The 14,546-nt window shown below is 35.7% G+C and overlaps 1 protein-coding gene across 1 annotated transcript; it reads left to right on the plus strand.

The window, feature by feature from the left end:
- The first annotated feature begins 12,552 nt into the window (after nucleotides 1-12,552).
- Nucleotides 12,553-13,596, plus strand: LOC131944165 (GTPase IMAP family member 7-like). Its single transcript, XM_059304685.1, has one exon. It carries the CDS (start codon nucleotides 12,553-12,555, stop codon nucleotides 13,594-13,596), a length of 1,044 nt encoding a protein of 347 aa, XP_059160668.1.
- The last annotated feature ends 950 nt before the right edge of the window (nucleotides 13,597-14,546 follow it).

Raw genomic sequence — 14,546 nt, forward strand, 5'->3', positions numbered from 1 at the left:
ATGGCTATGGCTATGGCTATGGCTATGGCTATGGCTATGGCTATGGCTATGGCTATGGCTATGGCTATGGCTATGGCTATGGCTATGGCTATGGCTATGGCTATGGCTATGGCTATGGCTATGGCTATGGCTATGGCTATGGCTATGGCTATGGCTATGGCTATGGCTATGGCTATGGCTATGGCTATGGCTATGGCTATGGCTATGGCTATGGCTATGGCTATGGCTATGGCTATGGCTATGGCTATGGCTATGGCTATGGCTATGGCTATGGCTATGGCTATGGCTATGGCTATGGCTATGGCTATGGCTATGGCTATGGATGTGGCTGTGGTTGTGGCTGTGGCTGTGGCTGTGGCTGTGGCTACATCTACATCTACATCTACATCTACATCTACATCTACATCTACATCTACATCTACATCTACATCTACATCTACATCTACATCTACATCTACATCTACATCTACATCTACATCTACATCTACATCTACATCTACATCTACATCTACATCTACATCTACATCTACATCTACATCTACATCTACATCTACATCTACATCTACATCTACATCTACATCTACATCTACATCTACATCTACATCTACATCTGCATATGCATCTGCATCTGCATCTGCATCTGCATCTGCATCTGCATCTGCATCTGCATCTGCATCTACATCTACATCTACATCTACATCTACATCTACATCTACATCTACATCTACATCTACATCTACATCTACATCTACATCTGCATCTGCATCTGCATCTGCATCTACATCTTCATCTGCATCTGCATCTGCATCTGCATCTGCATCTGCATCTGCATCTACATCTGCATCTACATCTACATCTGCATCTACATCTACATCTACATCTACATCTACATCTACATCTACATCTACATCTACATCTACATCTACATCTACATCTACATCTACAACTTCATCTACATCTACATCTACATCTACATCTACATCTACATCTACATCTACATCTACATCTACATCTACATCTACATCTACATCTACATCTACATCTACATCTACATCTACATCTACATCTACATCTACATCTACATCTACATCTACATCTACATCTACATCTACATCTACATCTACATCTACATCTACATCTACATCTACATCTACATCTACATCTACATCTACATCTACATCTACATCTACATCTACATCTACATCTACATCTACATCTACATCTACATCTACATCTACATCTACATCTACATCTACATCTACATCTACATCTACATCTACATCTACATCTACATCTACATCTACATCTACATCTACATCTACATCTACATCTACATCTACATCTACATCTACATCTACATCTACATCTACATCTACATCTACATCTACATCTACATCTACATCTACATCTACATCTACATCTACATCTACATCTACATCTACATCTACATTTACATCTACATCTGCATCTGCATCTGCATCTGCATCTGCATCTACATCTACATTTACATCTACATGACGTTATTGATTTTAGAGTAAATAAAAATTAATGTTCTAGAAAATAGTGTCTACCTTTAGTTTAACAGTGCGGAAGAGCTGGGTTAGACAGCCTACTAGTTTGGACATAATTTTAAGTAATTTGTAAAATAAATAATTAGATATCTGTCAGTTAGCAGTGCCCAAACATTTGCCCAGGCGTTTCGATCTAGACGGACAGACTGACGACAGACAAAAGAAGCAAGTTAAATTAAAGTTTGTAAAACAAATTCATAAGAAATATTCTAATATCAAGCATTTATGTAATAATGCACTAAAAAAAAATTAATTTCTTTAAAGATAATACTTTACTATTTAAAAAACTACAAAGAAAAACATGGGTCACTTTATTATCTATTTGATACTTTTTCTAATTTCTAAATTTAGTAAGTGACCCACGCTGTTATTTATAGTTATCTATATAGTAGAGTATAATAATACATTTAAATAAAATCATTTATTTTCTACTTTTTAGTGCATTATTACATAAAATCTTGTTATCAAAACATTTTACTCTTTCGTATAGAGGAAGTTTTGTAATCTTGCACAAAAATCACATGAAATTTTGACAGTTTTAACCGTTTACACATCAGTACTTCATCATATACTAAGTATAGGGGACTTATTTTAATCGAGCAAAAATAATAAATCCAGATTTATCAAAATTTCGGCGTTGTATGCGCAATCAAGTCGGAGAAACTGGGTTTTGCAATTCTGTCCTTATGTCTGTGTGTATGTGTGTCTGTAAACACGATAACTTGAGTACCGTTACAGCTAGTTGATGAAATTTCATATATAAGTATTATATCAAATTTGTTGTTCTATGTCAACTTTTCAGCGATTTCAGATAAACTGAAGTGGAAATTATTCTACTTTCAAAAAGCCTATAACTCGAGTACTGTTTCAGATAGATAAACGAATGTTCACATATAAAGGATGTAATTCTCTGCCTTCTATCAAATTTACGGAAGTAGCAATTTACGCTTTTTCCGTTTTCTCAAAAAGGGTGCCATGATTACAATACCGCATAGGCGTAGCGTACGGCCCCTGGTTCCTTAAAACTAACAGGCGCCATCGTGCTCATAGGATAACCCAGAGTGCCAATCCTGTTAACAATGATGCAGATTTCGTCATTCGCTAAAGTGACACAAATGAATAGGATTTTTTTTTCTTTATCACGTAAAAAATTATTTGACGTGTTTTAAACATCAGTGTGACTTATGCAATATGCTAGCGTTACTAATAGTCTATTCTTAGATGCTCGATCTCAATTTATGATTGGATTATCTAAAAATAGATGCTTATTGCATTATTCGCAAAGTGACGAAACTGTTTGGATTTTTTTTTTACGGACTAAAAGAAACATCCCAGTTAATAATCTAACCTTGATTAATTTATCTGATTATTAAAATAAAACATATTACATGGCCCTCAGCGGCCCATGTGAGCCTTTGGGGGCCGAAACAGACATTATTATTTGCAGCCTAATCGCACCCTACCAGGGCGCCAGAGGACACGCCTGATTCAATTTAGTAAACTTTTGTAACGCTGCATCCTATTTATTGTCTATCACACTGTTTAGACTGAACATAGTCACCATAGCGCTCACGAGAAAGAACAGGGCGCCAAATCGCATCCTGCCGGGGGGCCGCCCATGCAAAATTAAATCCCCCCTTCCCCACCACCCACCCACCCCTATTCCCCCCTCCCACCCAGAAACTTTCTCGGGAGTATTCGTCCCTAAAGTTTTATGGCACCGGGATAAACTGTGTCGAGCCGCAATAGTTTTTATTTTTATATACCTAATATATAGAAGAATCCCACCAGATATTTTTTTTACGGAAACCTTTCCTGGAGTGTTCTAATCAACTCCCAAAAGTTTGATGGCGATCGGAATAACGCCGTGAAACCGCAATCGACCTTTTTTTTATACTGTATGTCGAGAAAATCGTACCCTCCTGTGGTGCCGCCCTTGCGAGAATAAAAATGATTTTGTTACAGAACCCTTCCCTATAGTGTTCTTATCAAGTCCCTGAAGTTTGATGGCTATCGAATGAACGTTGTAAGACCGCAATCGACTTTAATTTGTATATACCATAAAGAGAGAGAAAACAAATCGCGCCCTGCCGGGGCGCCACCCCTGCTAATTTGAAAAAATTTTAGCGCAAAAACCTCTCCAGGAATATTCTCAACATCTTCCAAAGTTTCATGGCGATCGTGTGAACGGTATCTTGTTAATTCACTTTTATTATTTTTATATACAGTATATTGAGAAAAATTGCACTCTCCTGTGGCACGGCCCTTGCGAAATTAAATATTTTTTTTACAGAATCCTTCCCCAGAGTGTCCTAATCAACTCCCCAAAAATCTCATGGCTATCGGATGAACGGTGTCAAACCAAAATCGACTTTTTAATATATACCGTATATGGAGAAAAATCGCATCCTCTCGTGGCGCCGCCCTTGCGAAATTAAAAACGATTTTTTTTACAAAACCCTTCCCTACAGTTTTATAATGAACTCCCTCAAGTTTCATGCCTATCGTATGAACGGTGTCACTGCAATTCACTTTTATTATTTTTATATACCGTAAATAGAGAAAAAGGCGCCCTCCTTTGGCGCCGCCCTTGTGAAAATAAAATATTTTTTTTTTACAGAACTCTTCCCTGGAGTGTTATAATGAACTCCCCATAGTCTCATGGCTGCCGGATGAACGATGACAAACTAAAATTGACTTTAATTTGTGTATGCCGCATATAGAGAAAAAACAAATTGCGCCCTACCGGGGAGCTAACTCTGCGAATTTGAATTTTTTTTGCCACAGAAACCTCCCCAGAAATATTCACAGCAACTTCCCAAAGTTTCACGACGATGTGATGAGAGGTGTAGTAATGCATAAAAGACAAACACACACACACACACAGACACACTGACATATATATATACATATATATATATATATATATATATATATATATATATATATATATATATATATATATATACATGTATATGTATATGTCAGTGACCCCCAAAAATTCTCAACCCAAGGCCCTGCTCAACTTTAATCCGAACCTTCGACTGACTGCAAGGTAAATAAATTAAACGATTTTTTACAAATAGATCAGGCCTTTTTTTCAAAGTGTCGTGGTAGAATTATCAGATAGGCCTATAAAATATATTGTATAATATATCATTGTGTTATCGGCTCCACGGCTCTAACGTTAAAGCGAAGATCTTGAAAATCCTTCACAAAAACCTGTTTTTTAAAAAGATTGGGTCCAATTGAAATATTTAAAGAACACCCATCCTCCCCCCCCCCCCCTATCCGGCTAAAGGTCTCTTTTCCTACTATTAGGTGTAGATGTAGATGTAGATGTAGGTGTAGGTGTAGGTGTAGGTGTAGGTGTAGGTGTAGGTGTAGGTGTAGGTGTAGGTGTAGGTGTAGGTGTAGGTGTAGCGGTAGGTGTAGGTGTAGGTGTAGGTGTAGCGGTAGGTGTAGGTGTAGGTGTAGGTGTAGCGGTAGGTGTAGGTGTAGGTGTAGGTGTAGGTGTAGGTGTAGGTGTAGGTGTAGGTGTAGGTGTAGGTGTAGGTGTAGGTGTAGGTGTAGGTGTAGGTGTAGGTGTAGGTGTAGGTGTAGGTGTAGGTGTAGGTGTAGGTGTAGGTGTAGGTGTAGGTGTAGGTGTAGGTGTAGGTGTAGGTGTAGGTGTAGGTGTAGGTGTAGGTGTAGGTGTAGGTGTAGGTGTAGGTGTAGGTGTAGGTGTAGGTGTAGGTGTAGGTGTAGGTGTAGGTGTAGGTGTAGGTGTCGGTGTAGGTGTAGGTGTAGGTGTAGGTGTAGGTGTAGGTGTAGGTGTAGGTGTAGGTGTAGGTGTAGGTGTAGGTGTAGGTGTAGGTGTAGGTGTAGGTGTAGGTGTAGGTGTAGGTGTAGGTGTAGGTGAAGGTGTAGGTTTAGGTGTAGGTGTAGGTGTAGGTGTAGGTGTAGGTGTAGGTGTAGGTGTAGGTGTAGGTGTAGGTGTAGGTGTAGGTGTAGGTGTAGGTGTAGGTGTAGGTGTAGGTGTAGGTGTAGGTGTAGGTGTAGGTGTAGGTGTAGGTGTAGGTGTAGGTGTAGCGGTAGGTGTAGGTGTAGCGGTAGGTGTGGGTGTGGGTGTGGGTGTAGGTGTAGGTGTAGGTGTAGGTGTAGGTGTAGGTGTAGCTGTAGCTGTAGCTGTAGCTGTAGCTGTAGCTGTAGCTGTAGCTGTAGCTCTAGCGGTAGGTGTGGGTGAAGGTGTAGGTTTAGGTGTAGGTGTAGGTGTAGGTGTAGGTGTGGGTGTAGGTGTAGGTGTAGGTGTAGGTGTAGGTGTAGGTGTAGGTGTAGGTGTAGGTGTAGGTGTAGGTGTAGGTGTAGGTGTAGGTGTAGGTGTAGGTGTAGGTGTAGGTGTAGGTGTAGGTGTAGGTGTAGGTGTAGGTGTAGGTGTAGGTGTAGGTGTAGGTGTAGGTGTAGGTGTAGGTGTAGGTGTAGGTGTAGGTGTAGGTGTAGGTGTAGGTGTAGGTGTAGGTATAGGTGTAGGTGTAGGTGTAGGTGTAGGTGTAGGTGTAGGTGTAGGTGTAGGTGTAGGTGTAGGTGTAGGTGTAGGTGTAGGTGTAGGTGTAGGTGTAGGTGTAGGTGTAGGTGTAGGTGTAGGTGTAGGTGTAGGTGTAGGTGTAGGTGTAGGTGTAGGTGTAGGTGTAGGTTCCCTATCGGGTACCCGATCACTTTGATAAATATATATAGATTTTTTCATCTATAAGGTGTTGTCTTTCAGTTGTTATTGGTTTTTGTACGATTCCTTAAAGTTGTAAGGACATATGAACAGGGTCGCCTAAATCAAGTGTTTTTGACTAATTTCAGCCAGTTTAGTCCATGTTAGTTTTTTGTAGAGTTTATGTGTTACGGTAGATGCGTTGTAAACTACTGCTTTTGTATCGATGTTATAGAGTAGAGTTCTACAGAATAGTTAGAATAATTTTTTTTTAGTTTTTGTGAAGGTTATTTAAATAATTAAATTGTGTAATTGTTTACTTATATCGAGTATTTGTTTTTCCCAAGTCATGTCTGCGTTACCAGTTTGAAGTTGTGATTATACATCATGTTAGTCACTTGACTGCACATAATCTGATTCAGCAAGTTCAAATAAAAATGTCAAGTTTATTACTTCTTTAATGCGTTTACATAACAGCATCAATTTACATAAAAATGTAACAAAAATTAATTATTATGAGTATGTAAAACGAATGATGAAATTGTTTTTTACTATCTGGCGTTTTTCAATGGAAAACAACTCAAACTAATCAAGCTCCAATTAAGTTAGGTATAAAACAAGAGTAAATGAACTGGCGAAAAAAGTTAAAAATGAAAAACATGCACGTGTGATCATGTGGCCTGTTTTTAACACTACACTTTAGTACATTTTTGAGCAAACACAACTACATTGTTCTACATTATCCATATATATATATATATATATATATATATATATATATATATATATATATCTGCAATCCGTAGCTAATACAATTATACGTAAATGGACAAAAATCATGCACATTGATTTTTAGGGCTCTTTTGCTAAAACTTTTATAAAAAAATTTACATCGAAACATCAACATTGCATCATGTTTTAACTTGTCTAAAATTGATTTAAAATTCATATTTGAACTCCTATTTTGTATTACATTTTTTAAAAATTCTTTTTTAATTAACAGTACTTTTTGGACGGTATTGATGATTTGTACAAAAAAAATTAAAACAAAAAAAACTTCTCTATTCTTGAAATAAACGAAAACATTGGCATAGATATGACCAAAAAATACCCCAACAGCCCTTTCGTCTTTCCCTAATCTCAGGTCTTTCATACGCCGAATCTTTGTATGGACGTTTGACCGACGGCAACTTTTTAATCAATTTGAAGAGCTGATTGACTGATTGACTGTCGTTCTCAAAAGTGTCAATTTGTTGATAACTCATTATTTTTTTGTTATTAAAAAGCACACACCTGTAATTCACCTCTTCACACAAACTCTGAAAGCATCCTGTTTGCATTCGGCACCATTTCTCAAATGTTAAGCCCTCAGATTTATAGTCATTAGCAAAATCATCCCCACAAGTCATCAGAACTATGCCAAATTCTTTCAGAACTCTCTCACCAAAGACCATCTTTACCATTTTTACAGCTTGTAATTCTTGTCTTGTAAATCTTACGCCATACTTTAATACAAAAACAAATGCTGTGATTTCCTTACATATTTCTAAAACGTCATCACGAATTGTTTTCAAAGTATTAACTGGTACTTTCAAATCTTCTTCCGCATCGCCAACATTTTCGCACTCTATCAAAATGACCTTTTTATCATTTCTAGAGACACGATAAACCAAAACACCGTTCTTGTTTATCTGGGGTTTTATATCTTGAGCTCCAATGAGTGATTTGATTGTTGAAGTTTTCCCATTTCCTGTTCTTCCTACAAAAACGATGTTTTCCATTTTCCTGAATTATAGTAAAGTAAAGCTTTAAATTATAAACTCAAAATCACACACACACACACACACACACACACATATATATATATATATATATATATATATATATATATATATATATATATATATATATATATATATATTCGTATGTGCTAATGAAAACATATTACCTTAAATTCAGATATCAAAATAGGTCATCGACTTGAAAAACGTTCCCAGCGTAGACACAGCGTTTGAATAGACTCTGTGTAGGTAATGCTACAAAAAAAGATACTCTAAAAATATATTTGGTAATTTATTTTTCTAATACACACGCTTATTAGGTAAAAACAAATAAAATATTTTGACTTTAAACACAATAAATACTAAGTACATTCACATAACACGTACAGATACAACACCTTAAGTGGAGCGTGGTAGGTCTGTAGGGAAAGGAAATGATTATGAAGAATGCGACAGCCGGCAATTTTATAGTCCGCCAGCGCGTGTTACCTATTGGCGCTTGGTTTTTCATACGTGTGTACATGTATTAATCAATCTTGAATGGAGCCACAGACACAATTTTTCCCGCCTCCTGAATCGTTGACAGGTATGGACAAGCTCAAACCAATTAGAAACACAAGGATTAAATCGACTTTTGTAACGCTTTAAAACATGCGTAGCGACGGTGGTGGGGTGGGGAGGGGGTCGAGTAGGTACATTTGTCCCCGGGCGCCGACCCTAGGGGCGCCAACATGATTTGGAAAAAGACAATTTTTAAAAATCATTTTAGCTGCTAATTTTGAACTATAAGTATAAAAAATGTAGGGGGGGGGGGGGGGGCAACGCCAAATCTAAAGTTTGTCCCCGGGCACCGGGAGGGTCGCTAAGCCTGTCATTTAAAATATTCTTTAAATTAACAATTTTGTTACAATCCTCACCATCTACCCTTTCTCTTTATACCCTGGTCAGCTCTAGGGCTCATCGCCATGACCTCTGACCCGCTGTTAGACTGCCCAGCCGGGTTAGCGAAATGTTTGCGACCGATTCCTGAGTCTGAAAAACTTATGGGACGGCACCTCGCGTAGATAAGTTCTTGTCTAGGTATTATACACAGTGCCAAACAGGGTTAATGATGTGATTGAAAACAATTTAGATACGGCCCATATTTTTATTAAATGTAATAATTTTAAAATTATTTTTAATGTCTATTCTAATAAATAAATAGACTGAAAATAATTATGTTTTGCGCTATTATCAAAAATGAACATATACGGAACGTTTCATAGAAATAGCAACACTAGAAATTTGTCTAGAATGAATTACAAGATTTTAACAAAAACAATCATAAAGACAAAAAAATGGTGAACGAAATCTTTCTTTTACATTTATCACAGATTCAAATAACTTAGACAATGAAATTTAAATTTTATAAAGAATTGTTTTTTTTTCTATTTTCAAATTGGCATAGGCCAACACCATGAAGAAGTAAGAAATTTCATAAACCTTCTGGTGTGTGATATGAACAAGTTATGTCAATCTATTTCATGTCCAGATTTCCTGTAAAATCTTGTTTGGACATATTTTTCAGTCATATTTCTTTTTTAAATTGCTACAACGGAATAAAAGAATCGAAATCGTTTTCGCGGACTTATTTTCACGAAAAACCGGCACGTTGATTCTAGTATAAACTCGCTTTCTTAAGGTTTATACGTGCGAATCATAATCAAAGGGGAAGCTATGGATACGTTCGTATGTTAAGAGCAGCTTGTACTAGTGCTATTAATAAGAGATGTTTAGAAATAAGATGTTTGACACACGCAGATACAATTTATTTTTGTTTACATCATCACGAAACAATCAAACGATTAGAATAATAATAAATTTTAAGCTAAAGCAAAACGCTAAGTAAACATGTTAAATTTAGTTAAAAACAAGAAAAAATTAGAAGATCCCACTAATATTAGTATAGATTTAAAAAAAATTAAATCCTTTATGTGAAACAGATTGGAACGTTAATACGTGAATATCTTATCGTTGAACCGGCAATTATTTAATTTGCCGTGTTTAGTCATGAACATAAGCTCTGTTTTATACTTCTCAAAATATCACACCTATTATATAGCTCGATCATATGATTTATGAATTATTTGGTTTCCTAATTTATTTTATTTATAAAAGATAACAGACTGAAAGAATAACACTTGTTATCTATAGCCTTAATAGCGTGTTATTTTGTTTTTTTTTTCTAAATAAGAAACGTGTATTTACTTAACAAGAAAATAAGTTATTATTGTGATTCCACACAAATATGGTCCTATATGTAATTTTAAGTATTAAGACTGTTTTAATATTGATAACTATTTCAAAACGCTTTGTTTTTTTTTGTTTTTTTAAATTTTAATTTGTTTAAGCAAATAGATAGTGGTTTTTGGACTTTGGCATCGAATATATTAAACAACCCAGTCTTAATGAGCCCCCATGTGTTTCGGTTAGGGGTGGGGTGGAGAGATTAAAATAAAAGGGAGTGTAAAGTACATGTGAAAACGTGTTTACGATCTACAATGATGCATGGATATCGATTTAAATGAACCTTATCCGTTACTAGTTGTATAGGATTACTTCAAACCAAGCAAGTGACCTATCCGTCATCTGACCTTTTTGCTTTATATATATATATATATATATATATATATATATATATACATAACACATAATTCTTGTGGGGGAGGAAACTCTTTTTTTAGATTCTCGGTGTAGCCAGACATGGGAATAAATTTAAGAAAATATAACAATATGAATTATTAAAAATATTATCCGAAATACTCTGGTAATACTTATCAAGATTGAACAAATACTTGTGACACATTGGCGCCAAGCGCTTCTGCTTGTTGCAGCTCGTGCTGGTTCCTTCGATTTGTATTTATTGGATTTCTTTTGTAGGAACATTTTTTTGCAATAATCTTGATTGCACTTGCGTGTTAAATATTGTTTATGTAAAACCAACGGTTACCACACCACAGTATATATATAAATATGTATATATATAAGAGGAACGTGATGTGTGAAGTTAGATTTTGAAAAAAAAAGTTACATTGAATTACATTTCTGAACTGTGAGTATATTACGTGCTAATGTGTAATTAATGAAAACAAAATTTTTGTAAGACTAACACTTATACGAATACCTTTGCAAAGATAGGTGATGTAATTGTTTATTATTTATTGTTAGAAAGTCTTAATGGGTTTAGCGAAGCGATTCTTCTTTGAAGCGAAAATTCGAAATTACTGTGCCAGGGAGAATCGTTAGACTGTTTAAAAAATGATTCCTCTTTAGACCTAACGATCCATTGGGCAGATGACGTGGAGTTCATAATAATATGTTTCTTGATCTGGGCATATAAAGGATAGTGTGGTCAGTATTACGACCAGCCGCCTTTACTTTCCCTAACACAAGTTAGGTACCCATTAGAGTTGGGTGGACTCAGGGACGTACCACTAACTTGAACCCTGATTCGAACTCGAAAATATCGGGTTAGCTGTCTGGCGCTTCACCGCAAGGTCCACAGCGTCCCATGTTAGACTGTTTAAGAATATGTATATCGGATAATTAAAAACAAAAACAAATTAGCTTCCAAATGTAATTTTGATGCATTATTCACATAGATACTCGAATTATCTTTTCTCTACAGCTACTAGCTCCAAGCTGTAGCATAAATATATAATGACAAACTGACTTCGGAAATAAAAGCTCCGGAAAATTTAACAGCATAATATGGGTGTAACATAATTTAACTCGAAATTCAGACAAATGCATAAGAGCTTAAAACAAGGGAATAAAAGCGAAAACACATGTGTGGAAAGGTTAAATAGTGGTGGAGCTTAAATTTCAGATGTAGGAGAAATTTCAGCGGTATTTAATACTTGCAGGGAACTTATTGAACAGTCAGTGCATGATGTTCCATGAGCGTTTAATGGGTAGCACTTAGTAAATGGTAACAGCTTAGTATATTTCATTGGTGTATTTTGAACAGAGGCCTTAGTCGAGTGCCATTATGACCAGGCTTTTATCACGGGGTTTAATCAGAGGACATGATATCGAGAATCATATTGGTGATAACCATTTGTCTGAGGTCCTATGTCGCCAGAGAGAGCTTTAACGATGCAGTCATTTTGTTGAATAAACCCTCTGAGTAGGTCAATTTCATGCGGTTTATTGGACAGTACCGTTTTATCACGGATTGTTCTGACGTAGCACTAATATTTACTTACATTACTCTTTTCCCGAGGCTTCTTTCAGCAAATAATAGATAATTAAACCATAAAAAAATCAGTGGGTAATAAAATAACGATAACAATGTAGATAATTTCAAACGTTTTGAAAACATTGCGTGAGGAAGCGCATTTTTACTTGGCTCGCCAATAGTGATGATGTCTGAATTTATTAGTTCAAGCATACATTTTATAAATTTTCAATCTTTTTCTGACTGATTAATCTCTTTTTTAAATAAATATGACATATCTTTCTCATTGCGTAGGGCATAATGGATTCATCTTCTCAGATTGATCTAGTTTTGATTGGCAAAGTCGGACAAGGGAAAAGCGCTACAGGCAATTCAATTTTAAGAGAAAACAAATTTTCCAGCAAAAGCCATATGGAACGGGTTACAACAGAAGCCCAGTATGAACATTGCAGATTTAATGGAAGAGTAATACAGGTGGTTGACGCACCAGGTGTTATAGACAATAGCGATGACGACTATAAAACGGCATCTACTGCCGTAGCCAAAAGCCAAAAATTAGTGCATGCAGCTTTGGAGCATGCTATGAAAACAAACCCCAAAGGTTATCATGCGTTTTTAGTTGTTACTAAATTTGGAGAACGCTACACTAGTGAAGACAGAGAAGCAATACTGAATTTAAAAAAAATATTGGGAAACGATTTTCTGAAATCGTTTGGAATTATTGTTATGACATGTGGGGACAAGTTTTCTTCAGAAGCTAAAAAAAGTTTCCAAGAATATATCAAGGAACTGAGGGGAGAGTTCAGAACACTTTTGTCAGAATGCGAAAATAGAATTCTACTATTTGACAACAAAACAACCGATTACAATGTAAAAAACAACCAAATAAAAAATCTTGTTGAAATGGTGGATCGGCTGCCCAACAGAGGAATAAGATACACCAACAGGCATTTTAAAGAAGCCGGAAAAATGGTTAAATACATCCCGGAAAAAGAAGCTTTGAAAAAGCAATTTTTTGTTTTAAATGATATACAAAATGCTCACTTACTCCCTTCGGGGGAGAAACGAAAGCAAGCTCTTATAGAATGTCAAAGTGAAATTGGCAGGTTTTTAGATGAAAAAAAGAAAAAAGAAAAATATTCAGATAACATGAAAAAGTTGTTTGAAAATGCTAAGGACATACTAATTGTTGTATCAGATGAAATCATAAATGCAGAGTCTGGTAGAGATTATTCCAGGATTGAAAGAAATTCTAGAAAAATTGCGGAAATCAAAGAGAACCTCGATGATATAAAAAATAATATTGAAACAGCGATTTCGACCACAAAATGTGTTATTTTATAGTTGTACGAACAAATCATAATAAATGTTAGTGTTTTACACTAGCTGTGATTAGTAAAAAGATATATTTTATCCATCTGAAAAGTTAAAACTGAAATTGGACATGTATAAGTATAAAATTCTTCCCCATAATGACACTATATTATAATTCCTGTACGTAAACATTAATTTATAAACTGCTGTTTTGATATGTTAGTGCAAATTACTTATATCTTTCTTGGATGTGAAAAACCCACAAAAGGCTACCTTCAATTAATTTATTACAGCTTGATACTTTAGACGTATGTATTTACACTTAGCTGTATTTAGATAATAATTTACTTTGAATATTATTTTATTTCTTAAAATTTATCCAACTTTCATAATAATCAACACTGTTCGAATTCACGTAGACTTACTTATTGTTGTGTGTGTTTTATTTCATAGTAAGTGGCTTTTAATTGTTTGTTATGCCGTATAAGGTGTGCATGTAATTTTTTAAAATAAAAACAAAATACACCAACACGTTGTTTTGGCAAAGCTTTATTTTACGTTTCACTAAGTTTTGTAATAAAACCTACGAAGATAGCTATTAATTATCTTAGTTCCAGTTAAAACATATTTCTTATGGGACGGCATGATCAGTAAGGAGAGCGCGGTTGCTTATTCCAGAAGTCACGAGTTCAAACTGGGCAGATGAGGCTCGTTGGTTTTGCACAGCATCCCATCAGGGTGAGACAACCCCGAAATCAAACGACTGCGCCTGTAATTTGTTCTTGGATTGACAAAAGCTATGGAAGACAATCTAGAAAAAAAAAACCAGTCTGAAATAGGTGTACACAGGCCATGTTGTGAATAACATAAAGATACTTAATATTTGATTGTGTTGGAGGAAATCCAATCCAACATTACAATTTAAGAGTAAAAAAAGAAGACTACTTCGTAGTTGCCAAGCCAGATTTATGTTTGTTTGC

This window comes from Physella acuta, unplaced genomic scaffold, assembly GCF_028476545.2.
Source record: "Physella acuta isolate Inbredline_101_S28 unplaced genomic scaffold, ASM2847654v3 ptg000484l, whole genome shotgun sequence".
Classification (NCBI taxonomy): Eukaryota; Metazoa; Mollusca; class Gastropoda; family Physidae; genus Physella; species Physella acuta.